The sequence below is a fragment of the Polyodon spathula genome, chromosome 13, assembly GCF_017654505.1.
Source record: "Polyodon spathula isolate WHYD16114869_AA chromosome 13, ASM1765450v1, whole genome shotgun sequence".
Classification (NCBI taxonomy): Eukaryota; Metazoa; Chordata; class Actinopteri; order Acipenseriformes; family Polyodontidae; genus Polyodon; species Polyodon spathula.
Window position 1 is genome coordinate 20,655,076 of NC_054546.1, and position 17,270 is coordinate 20,672,345.

Consider the following 17,270-nt stretch of genomic DNA (forward strand, 5'->3'; position numbering starts at 1 on the left):
ACCAAAAAAACAGTAGAGAGAGAGACTAGAGAGGCGGGTGGTAGGTTGATGTATGGTTGTAAAGATATGTAAAGATGTATGGTTAAATACCATTTTTAGGACTTCTGAGGAGCAATCAAGACATGTCAGTTAGTTATTATTTTTCCAATTTAAACACAAAATAACTAATCCTTATCCCTGGCCAAGGCAACTAAATAATAAGTTATTATCATTCAAAGTAGGGCTGCTACGATTTTCATCCCGACGAGGCTAAAAAGTATAATTTAACCTGACTACCTGACTAATTAGTTGTAAGTAATTTTTTTTTTTTTTTTTTTTTTTTACAATTTAATCATGCATAATTAAATTTTTGTATATAAAATCAACCAATAGTACCTGTATTTTCTCTGTGGCAGTCTAATCAATGAGTGTAGGCAGGACATAAATAGTTGACGGTTTAACCAATGGGAGAGTCAAAGATCTGCCCTGGATTTACAGCTGTCCAATAATTAGTGAGCAGAGGCGGGACACAAATATGCTAGGTAGGGTGTGTCAGAATAGCTGAATTTCGTGAGCTATTGCTTATTAGAGACAGTTATTGAGAATTATATTGAGAACTTCGAAGTAATATTTTTAATTGCTTTTTACAAATTAAAAAGTCATAAGTCAACAGAGATGTTACCTCAGAAAAAATAGAAGTATACACCAGAAATACCTGAACTGATGAAGGCACCAATTCTTCAAATAGAGGTAATTATGTGGAATTACTTTCTCTGATTTCTGACTCCGACAGCATGTTAAGCAATCACTTGTCAATAGCCACAGTATTCTCGGGTACCTGCAATAAGACTATGAATGGCTTAATCTCTTCGGTGCCTCAGGTTCTGCCAGATGCAGAAGGACAAGAAACCAATTACGTAGCTGTAACGGTAGATTAAACAACCGATGTTGGAAACGCAGCTCAGCTGTCTTGTGTTTTCAGGTACTAGTATGTGATTGACAGTGACCCAAATGAATGGTTGTTCTGTGAAAATGTATAACATTTACTGAAAGAAAAAAAAAAAAAAAAAGACAAAGTTCCCACTGGGCTTGTGTGTGTGATTTTAGTTTCTATTGATTTTTTTAGTATTACTATGCAGGACAGCTGCTATAATATCTTTACCTTTCTTAAAAATGTGTACAGATTAATCTACAGATTTAGTCAACTAATGCCCACAAATTAACCGATCAGATTTTTTCATCAATTTGACAGCCCTGTTTTAAAAGTATTTTTTTCCTCTCTTACCTTTATAAAAGTGTTAGCAGTGTTGCATGGAACAAGTTAAATGTAATAGATATTTTATTTTTGGCTGACTTGTTTTGAAAGTAGTAGTAATAAAAATAATAGTAATAAAAGGACAAATACAAATTGCAGTTTAGTGGGTTTTTTAAGGCAACGTCTTGCTAAGCAATTTATAAGCAATTGTTAGGTTAAGATCTACAGTCATTTGGCGCATATTCTTTTTTGTTTGTGGATGGAGAGTAGTACTGTATTTTTAGATGTTTGTAATGACATTTTTTGTTTTATGTATTTAGTGAGCTGGTGCGGTATTTCTGCTGCCCTGAATGGCTTCATGTGGTCACAGCGAATACTGCAACTATATTTATTTTATTTTTTTTAGCTATGTTGTTTTTAAGAAAATAAAATATATGAAATAGTAGATAGAAACTGCTGCTCAGTGCAACGATTGCTAGGGAGGTGCCCCGTTTTGATATATGCCTTCCTACCAAAGACTTGGCACTAAGATTTCCCAATAGCAGCATGTTGATATTATTAAAGAGATCTCGAGGCAAGTCATGTTGTGCTGCTGTTCATACTAAGTGTCAGGCATTGCTACAGGATTTTTTATTTGAATTTAAAAATGAACTTTTCTTGGGGTGGGACTGTTAACAGAATCCAGAAGATTACTTGTCAAACGATATACAATTTCCTGCTTATGATAAGCCAGCTTTATCTACAGCAGCAGTCATCATGGCTTATCAGGAAAACATTACCCATTCAAACGCTGTGTCTGCAGCTTTCATACCAAGCAGACTTAATTATCCTCCTGTCAGACAGCCTTTTCCTCCCATAACTGGATATAAATAGGATGCAAATTAAACATGGCCCAGTCTGCTACTCAAAGGCATGGTATTGCTAATCAGTCATATTCTACTTTTCCCTGGTATTGCTGGGTGCTTTACACAAATGAATTAATAAATGTGCAGCCTGGTGTAGAGATGTAAGAATTAATTTTTGTTATCGTCTTGCTTCGTTGCAGTTGGACCCAGTGGCATACAGGATAGAGCCTTTGATTGTACCAGACTTGGATTTAAAACCTGTCCTCATTCCACATCACAAGGGCAGGAAAAGGCTTCATCTGGGTAAAGTACAGGACTCTTTCTAATACAACTTGGGAAGTTGATGGAAGGACGGAAAGGCTAGAGGTGTGGATGTGACATATTTATTAAAGTCTCTGGGTGTAACGTGGTACCTTTTATATTTAGGGATTTTAAAAGGTTTAGTCAGCAGTCGGGGAATATGTGCCACCCCAAGACATTTCTAATTTTATTCAATACTGGATTGAGGTTACTGTATATTTTTACTGAGCTCTGATTCATCTGCTTTTGCTAAATAGTTACATACAACTCTCACACTAGGGATGCACAGTGGTACTAACAAACTAATTCCACTTGTAACTTGGGCTGGATTTGTACCTCCAGAAATGAAAACCATGAGAGGCTAGTAAATTAGCTTGTTGCTCCACCTCACACCCTAGCTGATGCACCTGTGTTGCTGTACTGTATTCAGCACTTCCAGTTGTCCTGAGAAGCTTGTGTGCTTGTTTTGCAGAGCTGAAGGAAAGCCTGACACGGATGGGCTCTGATTTAAAGCACGGCTTCATCAGCTCCTTGAAGACTGCCTGGCAGACGCTCAACGAGTTTGCACGTGCTCACACCTCCTCAGCACAGTTGCAAGCAGAGCTGGAGAAAGTAGCCAGTCAGATCAAAGAGGAGGAAGAAAAGCAGGTTCGAGATGAAGGTGAGACAAACACCGACTGGCTTGGTGAGGAATTCCTACAAACAGAATGCAAAGTACTGTCAAAACCAACCTTACTTCTCACAGCAGTAGTACTGTAAATCCAGTTTGTATACAAAGAAGCCCACCATTTAAGACCACTTCTATAATCCCTTGGAAAACCAACATAGTATTATTTTTTATTGTACAAAATTGTTTAATAGAACTTAGAAAGTTATAGTGAAAATATTTATCACTGTATATGTACTTCACAGACGTACCTGAAATTATAAGAATCTAGGAGATGGGAATTTTATGTACAAGTGACCTTAGAAGTAATAGAAAAATCCTGCATACTGTATTTTGCAAAATCTCACTATTATTCAAAAGCAGTAAAACAGAAAAGAGCTAATGTTTCGGTCATCAGAGCATAATCATCTTAGAAACCCATGGCACCAATTTGCAATCGGTCAGTTCAATTGAATAATCTTCAGTCTCTAGACCATGAGTCATAACATTACATGTGATATATTATATAATATTAAATATAACATATTTAAATGTCACAAAAGCTTAACAATGTAACCAATGAAACACTTCTGGAATTAATTACTGATATATAAAGAAAACTGTTCAATAAATCTAAGTATAGACCTTACAAATACTCGTTAAATCAAACCCTCCTAAATAGGCAATTGATTATATCAAAAAGTCGTTATGTACAATCAAACACCCGCAATACAATCAAAATGATACCAGCAAGTCCAACCACATTACTTCTCGCAAAAAGTTGTTATAGCATAGATCGAAGATTAAAATCCTCGTTCAGGCCTTTTAACTTTAAAGTTTGCTTGGTGTAGAGCCAATAAACTTCTGTACTCTTCACTAATTCATCTACATTTCCTCCTCTTGTTGAGGTTTTAATTTTTTCAATTCCATAAAATCTCAACGTAGAGATGTGGCTATAATCGTTAAAGTGGACTGCTACAGGGTAATCCTGATTATTTCTACGTATAGAGCTTTTTATGTTCACTAGTTCTTTGTTTGAGCATAGGTGTTGTTTTTCTTATATATGCCAAACCACAGGGGCATCATATCATATATATAACATTAGTTGAAATACAGGTAATTGTGTCTCTTAATTAGAAATCTCTTACCTAAAGGGTGACTAAAAAATTTAGTTTTTATGGTATTATTACACCGAGCACAATTGCCACATTTATAGATACCATTAGGTATTGGGCTTAACAGAGTGTGTGTCTGAATTTTTTTCTTGGGTTGTAAATTTGCATGTACCAATTTATCCCATATATTTGGGCCTCATTTAAAAACTACCAAAAGTGGATCTTTGAACTGTGTTGTTAGAGACGGATTGGTGGATAATAAATGCCTGTGCTTATTAATAGCCGTTCTGAATAGATGAGATTTTATATGAGAGTATATGTCGTGATAAATGTACCGGAAAATCTTTTTTTTATTTTTTTACTTTTTTTTTGTAGTTCACCACATGGTTTGTTCAAAGCCGAATTACAAGATGTTTCCGCCAAGCTGTTAGGGTAACGCTGTGTGAGTCTTTTGTTTCGTCTCTGAGGTTTTATCTGCAAATTCCTCTGTGGTTTGGCATACACGTCTCAATCTAAAGAGTTGACTCTTTGGTAAACCTATTTTCTAAGGCATAGGGTGGAAGCTATTATCTAAAAGTAACGTGTTTTTATCAGTTTCTTTTTGGTACAAGGTAGTGATTAGACCCCGAACAGATTTTTCTTTATCCACATGTCTAAAAAATGTACTAGTTTTCTATCATATTCAGGAGTAAATTTCTAATTAGGATTGACATTGTTTAAACATTGAAAAAAATTATTCAATTATTTTTCAGTCTCCGTCCAAATACAAAACACATTATCTATATATCTATATTATTTCAACGTTTTTGAACAGAAAGCATTTTCAGAAACATTATAGACAAATATCTTTTCAAAGAAACCCGCGTATAAATTTGCATAGTTAGGCGCAAACGTTGATCCCATGGCTGTGCCATTCTCCTGTAAATGAAATGAATCTTCAAAACTAAAGTAATGTATATTTTAAACAAGGGACGCCAATTCGTTAATAAATTCAGTAAGTTGAAATTTATCAGTTTCACGATTCCTTAGATGGAAATCTAGAGTCTCTAAGCTGCCTGAATGGGGCGGGGGGTATTTGTATAGACTTTTGACATCAAAAGTGAAGGTTGTCTACTATTGATATTTTATTAATTATATCTGTAGAGTCTCTGATATGCAAAGGCAGCGTCTGGACAAACGGTTTTATGAAAAAGTCTACAAAATTAGATAGATGTTCTAAAAGAAAGCCTATGCCTGCCACAATTGCTATCGCATCTATTGTTATGCATATTGTATCACTTTATGTATTGTATCGTGGTATTAGTGTATTGAAGCACCCCTGTTTTCAATGATGACTGCTTTTGTATGTCCTAGAGCACAAGATGGTGGAGAGCCCAGAGTCAGGAAAGGACGAGGACCCTGCTGTGAAGATTGGGATGCTGAACGGAGGGAGTCGCATTGACTATGTTCTGCAAGAGAAGCCAATCGAGAGCTTCAATGAATACCTGTTCGCCCTGCAGAGCCATCTGTGCTATTGGTAAGAGTGCATTCTCTTCATGGCTGACAAACGCAATAGGGATACTTGATTAAAATGCCTGCGGATCTAATTAACACTGATATTTTATCACTGGATAGGTGCCACCAAAAATAATTTCAGCATTTTTTTTATCATCATTTTGGACAGAATCCCTGATTTTCCACATGTTCTTAATGTTTAATTTTTTTGTGTGTGTTCTGTAGGATTCTCTCTTGTTTCTTCTTAGATCATTATTTGCCATGATTGATTTGGAACAAAAACTGCACCTGAAAAGACTCCTCTAGGCTTGTTCAGTGTTGCATGTGATTCCATGCACAAGGTTTAGTCTACTAGCTTTAGTGCACAGTGCGACGCTAACCTGGTTCCCAGCCTCACATTTCCACAGTTGGCATCGAGGAGTGTTTTCAGAAGCATTTTGTGCTGGAATTGTTAGTGAGCATGACAAATAATGGTCCAGCTGACACAACATTATGTAGAACAACACACATGAAAGGATATTCGTTAAGTAAATTGTGCTTTGATTGCCACAGTACCATAGCTGGGGTTAAATCCTTTATCCAGGTGGTGACTGAACAGCTGCAGTTAATGAAGTCCCAGAATGAGTCACAAGTCAGAAACAGACCTGCAGACCTTCAATTAGTGCTTCATAGGTTCAGCCGCGGGGACTTTACAGATAACAAGAGCTCTAGTGAGGCCATTTGTCATTACAGAAATGGAGCATTCATGCTGTGTTCGGCTGTTTATTGTTCAAGAAATAATCTAGGTAGATTAGTCTGCAAAAACTGAGTGTTGCACAGCCAATGGTTTTGGTCCCAACACTGTGATCCTTCAACAACTCTTACTAAAGTGGTTTTTGTTTTTTTTGTTTTTTCGTGAACTTCCTGATATTATTTTAACTGAAATGTAACTAAAATAAAGACAAATGTCATGAGGACATGCCAAAATGGCAGTGACTCACTCCTGGTTTCCATAAAGAACCGGTTCTCCATGACCCACATCAACAGCAAGTAGAATATCGTCTCAAAAGAAATGCTAGTTGCATCAAAACCAAGATTTAGCCTTCAATGGCACAGCCAGTCAGGTGTCAGTTATACCAAATCACTGATGTCCCTGTCTTTTTATTACACACATACAGCTAATAACATATAATTCTTCTGGAACTCGATTTGAGGATTTACAGAACGTTACCTCTGACATAACTCAAATTGTTTTTTGTTTTTGTTTTTTTCTGCAGGGAATCTGAAGACACGGCCCTGCTGATTCTCAAAGAAATTTACAAGAGTATGGGAATTCTCCCTGAACAGTCTATGCATTGATAGGCATTGCCCCATACTGTACAGAACTATATTGCCCAACAATCTTAACTAGTACCTTCCAGATTCCATTGATATTCATTAGTTTAATTTTGCTAGTTTACAGTTATGCACAGGGTTATTTTCTCAACAATTCCTGATTTAAAATTACAATCATTCTACCAACTAATTTTAATTTGTACTACAGACTTTTCTTTTAGATTACAGTAAAAAAATACATAAAAAAAAAAAAAAAAAAATTTGAATATCAACAGAAATCCCAGAATATTTGACCATCCATCTGTCTTAAGTGAACAAAACAAGAATACTATAAACAGTAGTACTGTGAACCTCTCTATGTGGGATTGTATGTACATGCTCATAAACTGGCAAAAAATGCATAAAAATTCCATTTGTACGGGTATAAAGCTGTGGGCTTTTTTTCTATGACGAACATATTGTACAAACTGGGATTTTAAAGTGGCTCATTTATTGAATGTGATTGCTTTTAAAGGACCAAAAAGCTATAATAAATACTTGTTCCATACCTTTAAACAATAACTCATAAATTAAAATAGACAAATACCCAACAAATTTGCTAACATTTTTTTTTTTTTTGGGGGGGGGGGGGGGGGGGGGTCTGGGGGGGGGGGGGGGGGGGGCTGTCTGGGGGATCCTGGGGGGCTAAACTAGGGAAGGAGGATGTAGTTAACAGACTGCACACTAACATTGATTCTAGTGCCAAATGTAATGTGATTGAGGGATGCCACAGCTTTAATTCTTAAATCTCACATTGAGTGTGCTTATTGTCTAACTGATTGACTTATGATGTATTGAACCCTATGTGACTCATCAGTACAATTAGAAAGCGCTGATGGTCTCCTTATAACCGAAGAGTTGCTTTGAGTTTTCATGAGGACTGCAGTGTGACATAATAATAAAGAATTTCAGACGGTGGTGTTACGTGTAATGGCAATGCTTTCTGTCCTACAGTCAGACATCTCATCAGAAAACTAGAGTTTTGTTCCTAGATCAGTTTTTTCCAGCTGTTGCCAGGGCCAACATTTTCATCTTAGGACAGTATTGGTATTGTATAGAGTAGAAAATTGGGAGTTATTTTTAAATATGATTCCAGGAAGCATTTAAAATACAGAATGGGCTGCACAACCAACATCCCCACAATTAAAAGATACTCAAACCTTACCGTATGTAACCTTCCTGTAGAGCCTGTAGCTGTTTTCAAAATGCAGGTACAAGTCTCTTAAAATTGCAACTACGGCCGTGAATTATCAAAGCTATAATAAAAGTTCATTTGAAATAGAACAAGAGATTGTTGATGCATCTTTTATTAATATACAATTGAACTTATCATAAATTACCCTAAAGTCGTGTAACTGGAGAAGTCAAAACTTTGTTTAAATAGATTTCAGAACATTCCATATAAGAGGTGCCCAGTAAATCTAACGGCTTGTGTGTTCAAAGGTTTGTTCATCAGGAAAGGCGTACAAAAATCTGCATGTTTGCATAGACTGAATCCATGCAATTTGTTTGTGGCTTAGTTTCTGATTTAGTAGTTCATAGTTTAATTTTTTTTTTTGTTGGTCTTTTTATTACTTTATATATATATGTGTGTGTGTGTGTGTATATATATATATATTATATACAGTGCATATAGAAAGTCTACACCCCCTTGAACTTTTTTCACATTTTGTTGTGTCAGTGTCTCAGAGTTTCATGCATTTAAATGAGGATTTTTTTCCCCACTTATCTACACACCATACTCAATCAAATCAATCAAAGATCATAATTGGATAAGTCCCCACCCCCCCCCCTGAGTTAATACTTGGTGGAAGCACCTTTGGCAGCAATTACAATTGTGAGTCTGTTGGGATAGGTCTCTACCAACTTTGCACACCTAGTTTTGGCAATATTTGACCATTCTAATTTACAAAACTGTTCAAGCTCTGTCAAGTTCCTTGGGGAGCGTTGATGGACAGCAGTCTTCAAGTCTTGCCACAAATTTTCGATTGGATTTAAGTCGGTGCACTGACTGGGCCACTCAAGGACATTTACCTTTTTGTTACTTAGCCACTCCAGTGTAGCTTTGGCTGTGTGCTTTGGGTTGTTGTCATGCTGAAAGGTGAACTTCTGTCCCAGTTTCAGCTTTCTTGCAGAGGGCAGCAGGTTTTCCTCAAGGACTTCTCTGTACTTTTTTCCATTCATTTTCCTTTCTATCCTGACAAGTGCCACAGTCCCTGCTGATGAGAAACATCCCCATAACATGATGCTGCCACCACCATGCTTCACAGTATGGGTGTTGTTCTTTGTGTGATGCACTGTGTTGGCTTTGCGCCAAACATAACGCTTTGCATTTAGGCCAAAAAGTTCAATTTTTGTTTCGTCAGACCACAAAACTTTTTGCCACATGGCTACAGAATCTCCTGAGTGTTTGTTGTTTTTTGCATACTTCAAATGGGATTCAAGGTGGGCTTCTTGCCATTCTACCATACAGGCCAGATTTGTGGAGTGCTTGGGATATTGTTGTCACATGCACACTTTGACCAGTCTTGGCCATAAAAGCCTATAGCTCCTGCAAAGTTGCCATTGGCCTCTTGGTAGCCTCTCTGATCAGACTCCTTGCTCAGTCATCCAGTTTGGAGGGACGGCCTAATTGAAGCAGGGTCTTGGTGGTGCCATACACTTTCCACCTTCGAGTTCTTTGGAAAGCGCCTTGGTTCTCATGGTTTAATAATTAAGAAAGTCAAAACCAGTGGAACAGTGGTAAATCTGCCTGGTAGAGTACGCAATTGAATATTGCCCCCACGCACAGTGAGGAATGGTTCGGGAGGCAAAGAAGAATTCAAGGGTCACAGATGGAGAATGACAGAACTTGGTCACCAAGTCTCCAAATCTACAATTAGACGCCACTTCCATACCAATTTTCTACAAATTTCTAGAATATTTTTTCACTTGGAAGTTGTGGGGTAGGATGTGTAGATAAATGAAAAGAAGAAACATTTTAATGCATTTTAATTCCAGGAGGAATTAAACTTCTAAAACAACTTCCATAGTAAATATTTCATTTTTTACCGACCCGCTTCCTTTGAGTCTCAGGGTAATTTCTCCTGTTGAGAGCAGGTTTGTACTACTGTACAAACTACTGTATTGAAGATGATAACCATGACTTTTAAATAGCATCAATGAGACAGGCACTCACCATTAGAAAAGGGGAAATGTGATTTGGTTTCTTGTGATCATAAGTGCTGTAGGTATATTTTAAAAACTTGAGTATCACAATAAGTTATTTTGCACTGAGCAAGAATGCCAGATTGTAGCAGCTACTACACACAAGGAAAGCTGGTGTCAGCCCTGACCTGTTCGCAGACTTCATAACTCACTACCTGTCTGGGGTCAGCCACAGTGGCTCTCAAAAGTATTCACCCCTCTTGGACTTTTCCACATTTTATTCTGTTACAACATGGAATCAAAATTGATTTAATTAGGAGTTTTTGCCACTGATCAACACAAAAAAAGTCCATAATGGCAAGGTGAAAAATAAAATCTACAAATTGTTCTAAATGAAACAAATAAAATAAACAAATATTACAAATAAAAAAAAAGAAAATAATTGATTGCATAAGTATTCACCCCCTTGAGTCAATATTTGGTAGAGGCACCTTTGGCAGCAATTACAGCCATGAGTCTATTTGGATAAGTACCAGTTTTGCACATCTGTGCACTGCAATTTTTGCCCATTCTTCTTGGTAAAATTGCTCAAGTTCTGTCAAGTTGGATGAGGACCTTTGGTGAACAGCAATTTTCAACTCTTTCCACATATTTTCAATTGGTTTAAGAACTGGGCCACTCCAGGACATTGACCTTTTTGTTTTTAAGCCACTCCAGTGTGGCTTTGGCTGTATGTTCGGGGTCATTGCCCTGCTGGAAGATGAATCTTCTCCCAAGTCCCAGGTCTCTTGCAGACTTCAGTTTTTCCTCCAGGATTTCTCTGTACTTTGCTGCATCCATTTTGCCCTCTATCTTCACAAGTTTTCCAGGCCCTGATGCAGAGAAGCATCCCGATAGCATGATGCTGCCACCACCATGCTTCACTGTAGGGATGTGTTCTCAGGATGATGTGTGGTGTTAGGCTTGCGCCAAACATAGCGCTTAGCGTCTTGTCTCAGAGTCTCCCACATGCCTTCTGGCAAACTGTAGCCAAGATTTTTTCAGCAATGGCTTTCCTTTTGCCACTCTCCCATAAAGGCCAGTTCTGGCACCTGGACTATTGTTGCCATATGCACAGTGTCTCCCAGCTCAGCCTTGGAAGACTGTAACTCCTTTGGAGTTGCCATAGGCCTCTTGGTGGCCTCCCTGACTTGTGCCCTTCTCACCCGGTTTTTGAGGACAGCCTGTTCTAAACAGATTCACAGTTGTGCCATATTCTCTCCATTTCTTAATAATGGACTTTACTGTGCTCCGGGGGATATTCAATGCCTTGGAAATGTTCTTATATCCTACCCCTGATTGGCACTTTTGAAGAACCTTATTCCGGATTTGAATGTTCCTTCATCTTCATGATGTAGTTTTTTGTTAGGAAATGTACTAACCAACTGTGGGACCACCCAGAGGCAGGTGTGTTTAACCTGGAATCATGTGAAACACCTTCATTGCACACAGGTGGACACCATTCAACTAATTATGTGACTTCTAAAGACAATTGGTTGCACCAGAGCTTATTTAGGTGTGTCATAGCAAAGGGGGTGAATACTTGCGCAATCAATTATTTTCTGTTTTATAGTTGTAATTAATTTAGAACAATTTATAGATTGTATTTCTCACTTTGACATTATGGACTTTTTTGTGTTGCTCAGTGGCAAAAACTCCTTTTTTTTTATTCCATGTTGTAACACAATAAAATGTGGAAAAGTCCAAGGGGGTGAATACTTTTGAGAGCCACTGTAAAAGACAGTACAGCAAAACTCCTTCTCCCATTTTCAGTGCCTGTTCCTGTTCTCTACACATTTGTCTTGGCAACTTCCAACCCTGCAAAAAAAACAAAAAAAAAAAACGAAAATCAATCTAAAACTGAATTGATTTTTTTAAATAAAAATGAGAAAGGTCAGGCTAAATTGTGATTCCACACAGCAGTCAGGTTTAGGAGAAACAAATGAAGCAGGTGCCTCTTGGATTTTTCTTTCTTTTTTTCCAGCACTAGATTGTAGCAGAACTTGCAAGATCTATAGGGTACAATACTGTACACTGTAGCATTAAAACACATAGGGCTTGATTCTCAAAGCAATTTACTTCAATTCATCATTATCATATTTAATTTAGGAGATTTAAAACAAATACCGGCAGTGGCGATGGGGCACGCCTGGTCAGTTGCATGAATGAGGCATATACACAACAAATTGGGTGGGCATGACTCGAGGCAGATTGCAGGACAGAATAGGGATACAAAACTGAGGGGGCATTGCCGGGCCTGCTTCAGACTGTAAGATCAGTAGCGCATTGTATTAACATGATTAAAAAAAAGAAAGGATGGAGTTTAGTTTCACTGGAGCCGGATCATAAAGTTTGGCTGTATAAAGTGGATCAGGCTCGAATTCCACTCACCCGTCATTGTCAAATTTGACAAATTGCACCTTGCTTAGAACACAGTTTAAAGTTGTAAAGAGAAAGGCTCCTTAAAAGCCAAAACAAATTTTTACTTGTTAACCATGCTGACATTAGTTATTCCTTATAAAACTTAATGCAAAGAGGAAAAAAAAAAAAAAAAAAAAAACATGGTCTTTGCTCGATGTTTGCAGTTGGATTTGTAGCTGCTCTTATGAATATGAAACACACACACACACACACACATATATATATGTAAATATACTATATACAAAGAAATATTGTAATATATTTCCAAATATATGTATGTTAAATATATCTGTAAATATATTGTAACAGCGGACACTGCAGCTCGGCCAAAAGAGAGGGCAGCCCACTTTCTGGCCAAACTGTAGCACTCACACTTACAATATCTTCAGTACAATGATAAATACTGCTGCAATTGAGGGGTTAAATAAGTCAGCTCTACAGCACAAATACATACTCCCAGAAGCAAAGGAGACAGAAATTAATATACAGTCATTGTGTTAGAACTGCACAACCCCTACAAAGCTAAGCCCACTAAGCTACGGTGACCAAACAATCCCCCTGCCAAACCCTCACCACTCCGTGCAAAGACACCCCCTCCCCAAAACATTCCCTCAACATTCCCAGTCCCCGCTAAACATGGAATTAGCTCTGAAATCATAATCCAAGCATCCCTTGCAACACATCTAATTTGCATATGGCTGTAATTCCATATACATAGCACAATACATTGTGATACTTCTTACTGGCTGTCCAGCCCTTCTACAATGATAATAATCGTTCTGCTTCTTTTTTGTCCTATACATGGGTCCATTTCCTAGACAGAGTAAACAAATTTTTTTTTTTTTAAAAATCATTGTATGCCTTTGTCTTATCTTAATGGATAATATAACACTGAAATGTACTCTCGAGGGCAGCAGCAAGTGCAACAATAGTATACTATAAAATATACTGTAATTATAATAATAATTTATTGAACTTAAATGAAATCAAAGAGCGCTTTACAAAATAAGAAAATAAGCAATAAAAATAGCACTACAATAAACACAGCAATAAATAGCTAAGACATAATAAAGTGACAACACAACACATACAACAGTTTAAAACAGTTCCTTTAGTGTGAGGGGTAGCATGTACCAGAGACGAGGCGCGTAACAGTCAAAGAGCACGTACAGGAGCATGAATGAGTAATATATCTTTAAAATAGGCTGTTGCTAAGTTATTAAAGGATTTATACGTGAGTTAAATTATTTTAAAATCAATTCTATACTTTACCAGTAGCCAATGAAGGGATGCAGGAACTGGTGTGAGTGAGAGTGCAGTTCTGGTTAAAACCCAACCCACTGCTCTGTGGACCATCTGGAGTCTCTGCAGGAGCTTACCATATACTCCTGCTAAAAGTCAATTGCAGTAATCTATTAGGGAAGTAATGAACGCATGGACCAGTTTCTCTGAATCATCAGCTGTAAGGGAAGATCTAAGTTGGGCAATGTTGTGCAGATTGAAAAAGGAAATCTTGGTGGTATTTTTAATATGACACTATTGAAATATATTTCATTTTCATAAGGGGCAAAATATTATACAATATATTATATTACAGAATATATTGTGTATAAATATAATATATTATAAAATATACTCTGTAATGTATTTTTAACTGTAATATATTTTAGATTGTATTTTGTAATGAGTGCTAAATATATGGTAAGTCTGGTAATATATTTTGCAATATATAGGCAGAAAAGATATTTTAAAATATATTGAAATATATTTCATTTTCGTAAGGGTTGACTGGGATCCAATTTCTTATTCTTGCTATTATTGGCTGCCATGACTAATCAGTGATTGGATAATTTTTTGTTGGGTTGGTTTTTATTGTACAATTCCCTAGCAACTGAAGACATTGTTGGCGGACATTTTAGGGGAAGTAGGACAGGAAAGGTAAAATTTCTTGTGTAATAGAAACAAAAAAAAAAGATTTGTCGTGAATATGTCCGAGTCACGAAGCCCAAATTTCCGAGTCTGAGTCTTCTGCTGCTGTGACTTGTGTTTGAGTCACAGAAAATGTGAGTTGAGTTCAAGTCCCAGGCTCAAGTCCTCCAAGTCTGCTAATTACATGCATTTGGACACTACAGCCTGTTGTTTGTTACATCCCACTGCTGCCTTTTCCCCCACGTGAAGCCAAAGGCTTGAGTTGCCCCTTCCCAGGGATCAAGCAACTTAAGTCAGTACTACTGTACACTGAATTGCTACCTGCATAATGCCTGCGAGACATGCAAGGCCAGTTTGCCTGTTGAAGACAAGCATGGCATGCTCTTTCTGCCTGGGGCCGGAGCACGCAGAAGAGGCACTGGTGAACCGTAGTTTTTGAGAGTTTTGTGTGCATTTCTCTACAGAGCGCCCTGCGTCCCTCACTCCTGCACAGTGCTCTTCCCCATCACCTTATGGTAGAGAGGTGACTACGTCCACACCCCATGGCTCTGTGCCAAGAGAGAGCGAATGAAGCAACCAGGAAAACAGCTCATACAGAAGCTTTACGGTCTACCTCATCCCTGTCTGCCTCTCCTCTGAGGAAGAAGAGTCGTCGTTCCTGGCGGACTCTGAGCTGATGAAGTTCTGGGCTGCAGTTTTCCACCAAGGAACGGTGCTCGCAGAATTACTGCATGAACATTTGACACAATCTTCCCTGTCTATCCCTTTGGGAGGGATGCAGATTGGAGCAGGATGTCGTGCTCTCCCTCCCCGCCTCTGAGGAGGTGGACGAACAGGAGCTGGCACTCCTGTCTGACGTGGAGTCAGACAGCACATCCCCTGTGGTTAAGCTTTCCCTGTCGGCAGAGCTTATGTCACTGATCCAGATGGCCACTGCTGTTTTGCAAGTGCCCTAGCCTACGGAAGGTGAGACAAGGCAGTCTATTTGAGGACAAACCTACCACCTCTCCCGTGTCCCTCCCATGTACCCAGATTTGCTTTTTGAGATCAAGGCATCCTGGGGTCACCTGGCTACAGCTCCTGCAGTTTCCTGGTCTATGGACCATAAGTGCACGATGCTGAGAAACTGGGCCTGGCCCAATTTCTGCCGGTAGAGGCAACAATTGATGTGTTGGTACAGGTGCCTAATTTAATGCTCCTGTCTAAGGATGATAGCTGTCCCAATAAACAGTGCCGTGTTTCAGAGGTGATCCTCAAGTGCACTTCAGCCAGTGCATTTGCCGCATGGCTTGGCAACTACCAGTCCTTTTTGCTGAGGTCCCTCTCTGGCTGTCACTGGCCCTCACCTGGATGAGCTATGTCTGATTAATAAGAACTTGACTGTCTGTCAAAACTGAACGGGCAGGCTGTAGCTGGAAACCTGGCTGCGCTGGTAGCCGCACACAGGCAGCTTTGGCTTTCCCAGACATGCATGCCTGATTGGGACAAAGCACCTCTGCTGGATGCCTCTATTACACCAAGACATACCTTTGGTCCAGCGGTGGACGAGATGCTGCAGCCTTCTCTCTGCTCGCGGGAATCCACGAAGGAGCCGGTGCACTTGCTTTCAAAAAAGCAACCACCCCCAGTGCATAAACCAGCGGCAAACTGGCTCCCCAGGGTCAATCAGCCTCAGAGGGTCTGAGGCTGTAATAAGTTCCATCATCTGGAGAGAGAAGAGCCTCAGGCCAAGCCACAAGGTGAGCAGCGGCCCTAGGCAAGATGACTGGTTCACCACGGTGGACCGCAAAGATGTTTATTTCCACATCCCCTTAAAATCAGCTCACATGAAGTACCTGTAGTTCGCCTTTCAGGGAATAGCATACAAGTTCCAGGTCTTGCTATTTGGCCTCTCTCTAGCTCCCTGAGGCATTTCTAAGTGCATGGAAGCTACCAGGGCCCCATTGAGACACAAGGCTTCAGAGTACTCAATTATTTGGACGACTGTCTCATTTGTGCCCAGTCTCTAGCACAGGCAGACGCCCACACGGAACTTGTCACCAGCCACCTTCAATGGTGTATCAGGCAAAGAGCCAGCTCACACCTTCTCAGACAGTCTCCTATCTAAGATTGGACTCCAGGTTCATGCTGGAACTCTGCTGGATGGCAGAATCCAGATCTTGGACCCTACCTTTGGGTTTTCTGCACATGCGCCCTCTGCAGGCCTGGTTCAACAGCAGGGTTTTTCAGCCCGCGTTGAACCGCGACCACCTATTGACAGTGTCTCGCCACAGCATGCTCACGGTTGAAAAAGTCTGCCCATCTACACCTCGGTGTAGCGCTAGGCACTGTCACCAGAAGGCGGGTCATCACTGTAGACACGTCTAGCCTAGGCTGGGGCACTGTGTGGAATTGGCGGCGGCGGCGGCGGCAGGGGGGGCAGGGTCTCCACATAAATGTTTTGGAACTGCAGGTAGTTTACCTAGCCCTGCGGCATTTTTTGCAGAAGGTTCGAGGGAGGCATGTGCTTGTTCCATACAGACAACATAACAGTAGTGGCTGACATCAACAGGGTGGCTGACATCAACTGTTGTGACATGTCACTGCAGGCAGTACATCTACCCAAGGTATTAAACTGGATGGCGGACCTCCCAGCGTCTCAGAGTGGAGTTGAACCCGAGGTGGTAATCTTATTTAGGAGCGGTTCAGGGGAGCAGAGATAGATCTCTTGCCTCCCAGTAATAAACTCACTGTTCCCTCTGGCTCTC

The 17,270-nt window shown here is 39.5% G+C and overlaps 1 protein-coding gene across 1 annotated transcript in view; it reads left to right on the plus strand.

Annotated features, from left to right (window-relative positions):
* Positions 1-7,538, plus strand: part of LOC121325981 (SEC23 interacting protein) — an 82,316-nt gene extending 74,778 nt beyond the window's left edge. The window contains exons 15-18 of the mRNA XM_041269093.1: positions 2,280-2,382; positions 2,852-3,040; positions 5,494-5,656; positions 6,891-7,538. Coding sequence (XP_041125027.1) covers positions 2,280-2,382; positions 2,852-3,040; positions 5,494-5,656; positions 6,891-6,972 — 537 coding nt within the window. The 3' untranslated portion in view covers positions 6,973-7,538. The remainder of the gene's footprint in view (positions 1-2,279; positions 2,383-2,851; positions 3,041-5,493; positions 5,657-6,890) is intronic.
* Positions 7,539-17,270: the final 9,732 nt, after the last annotated feature.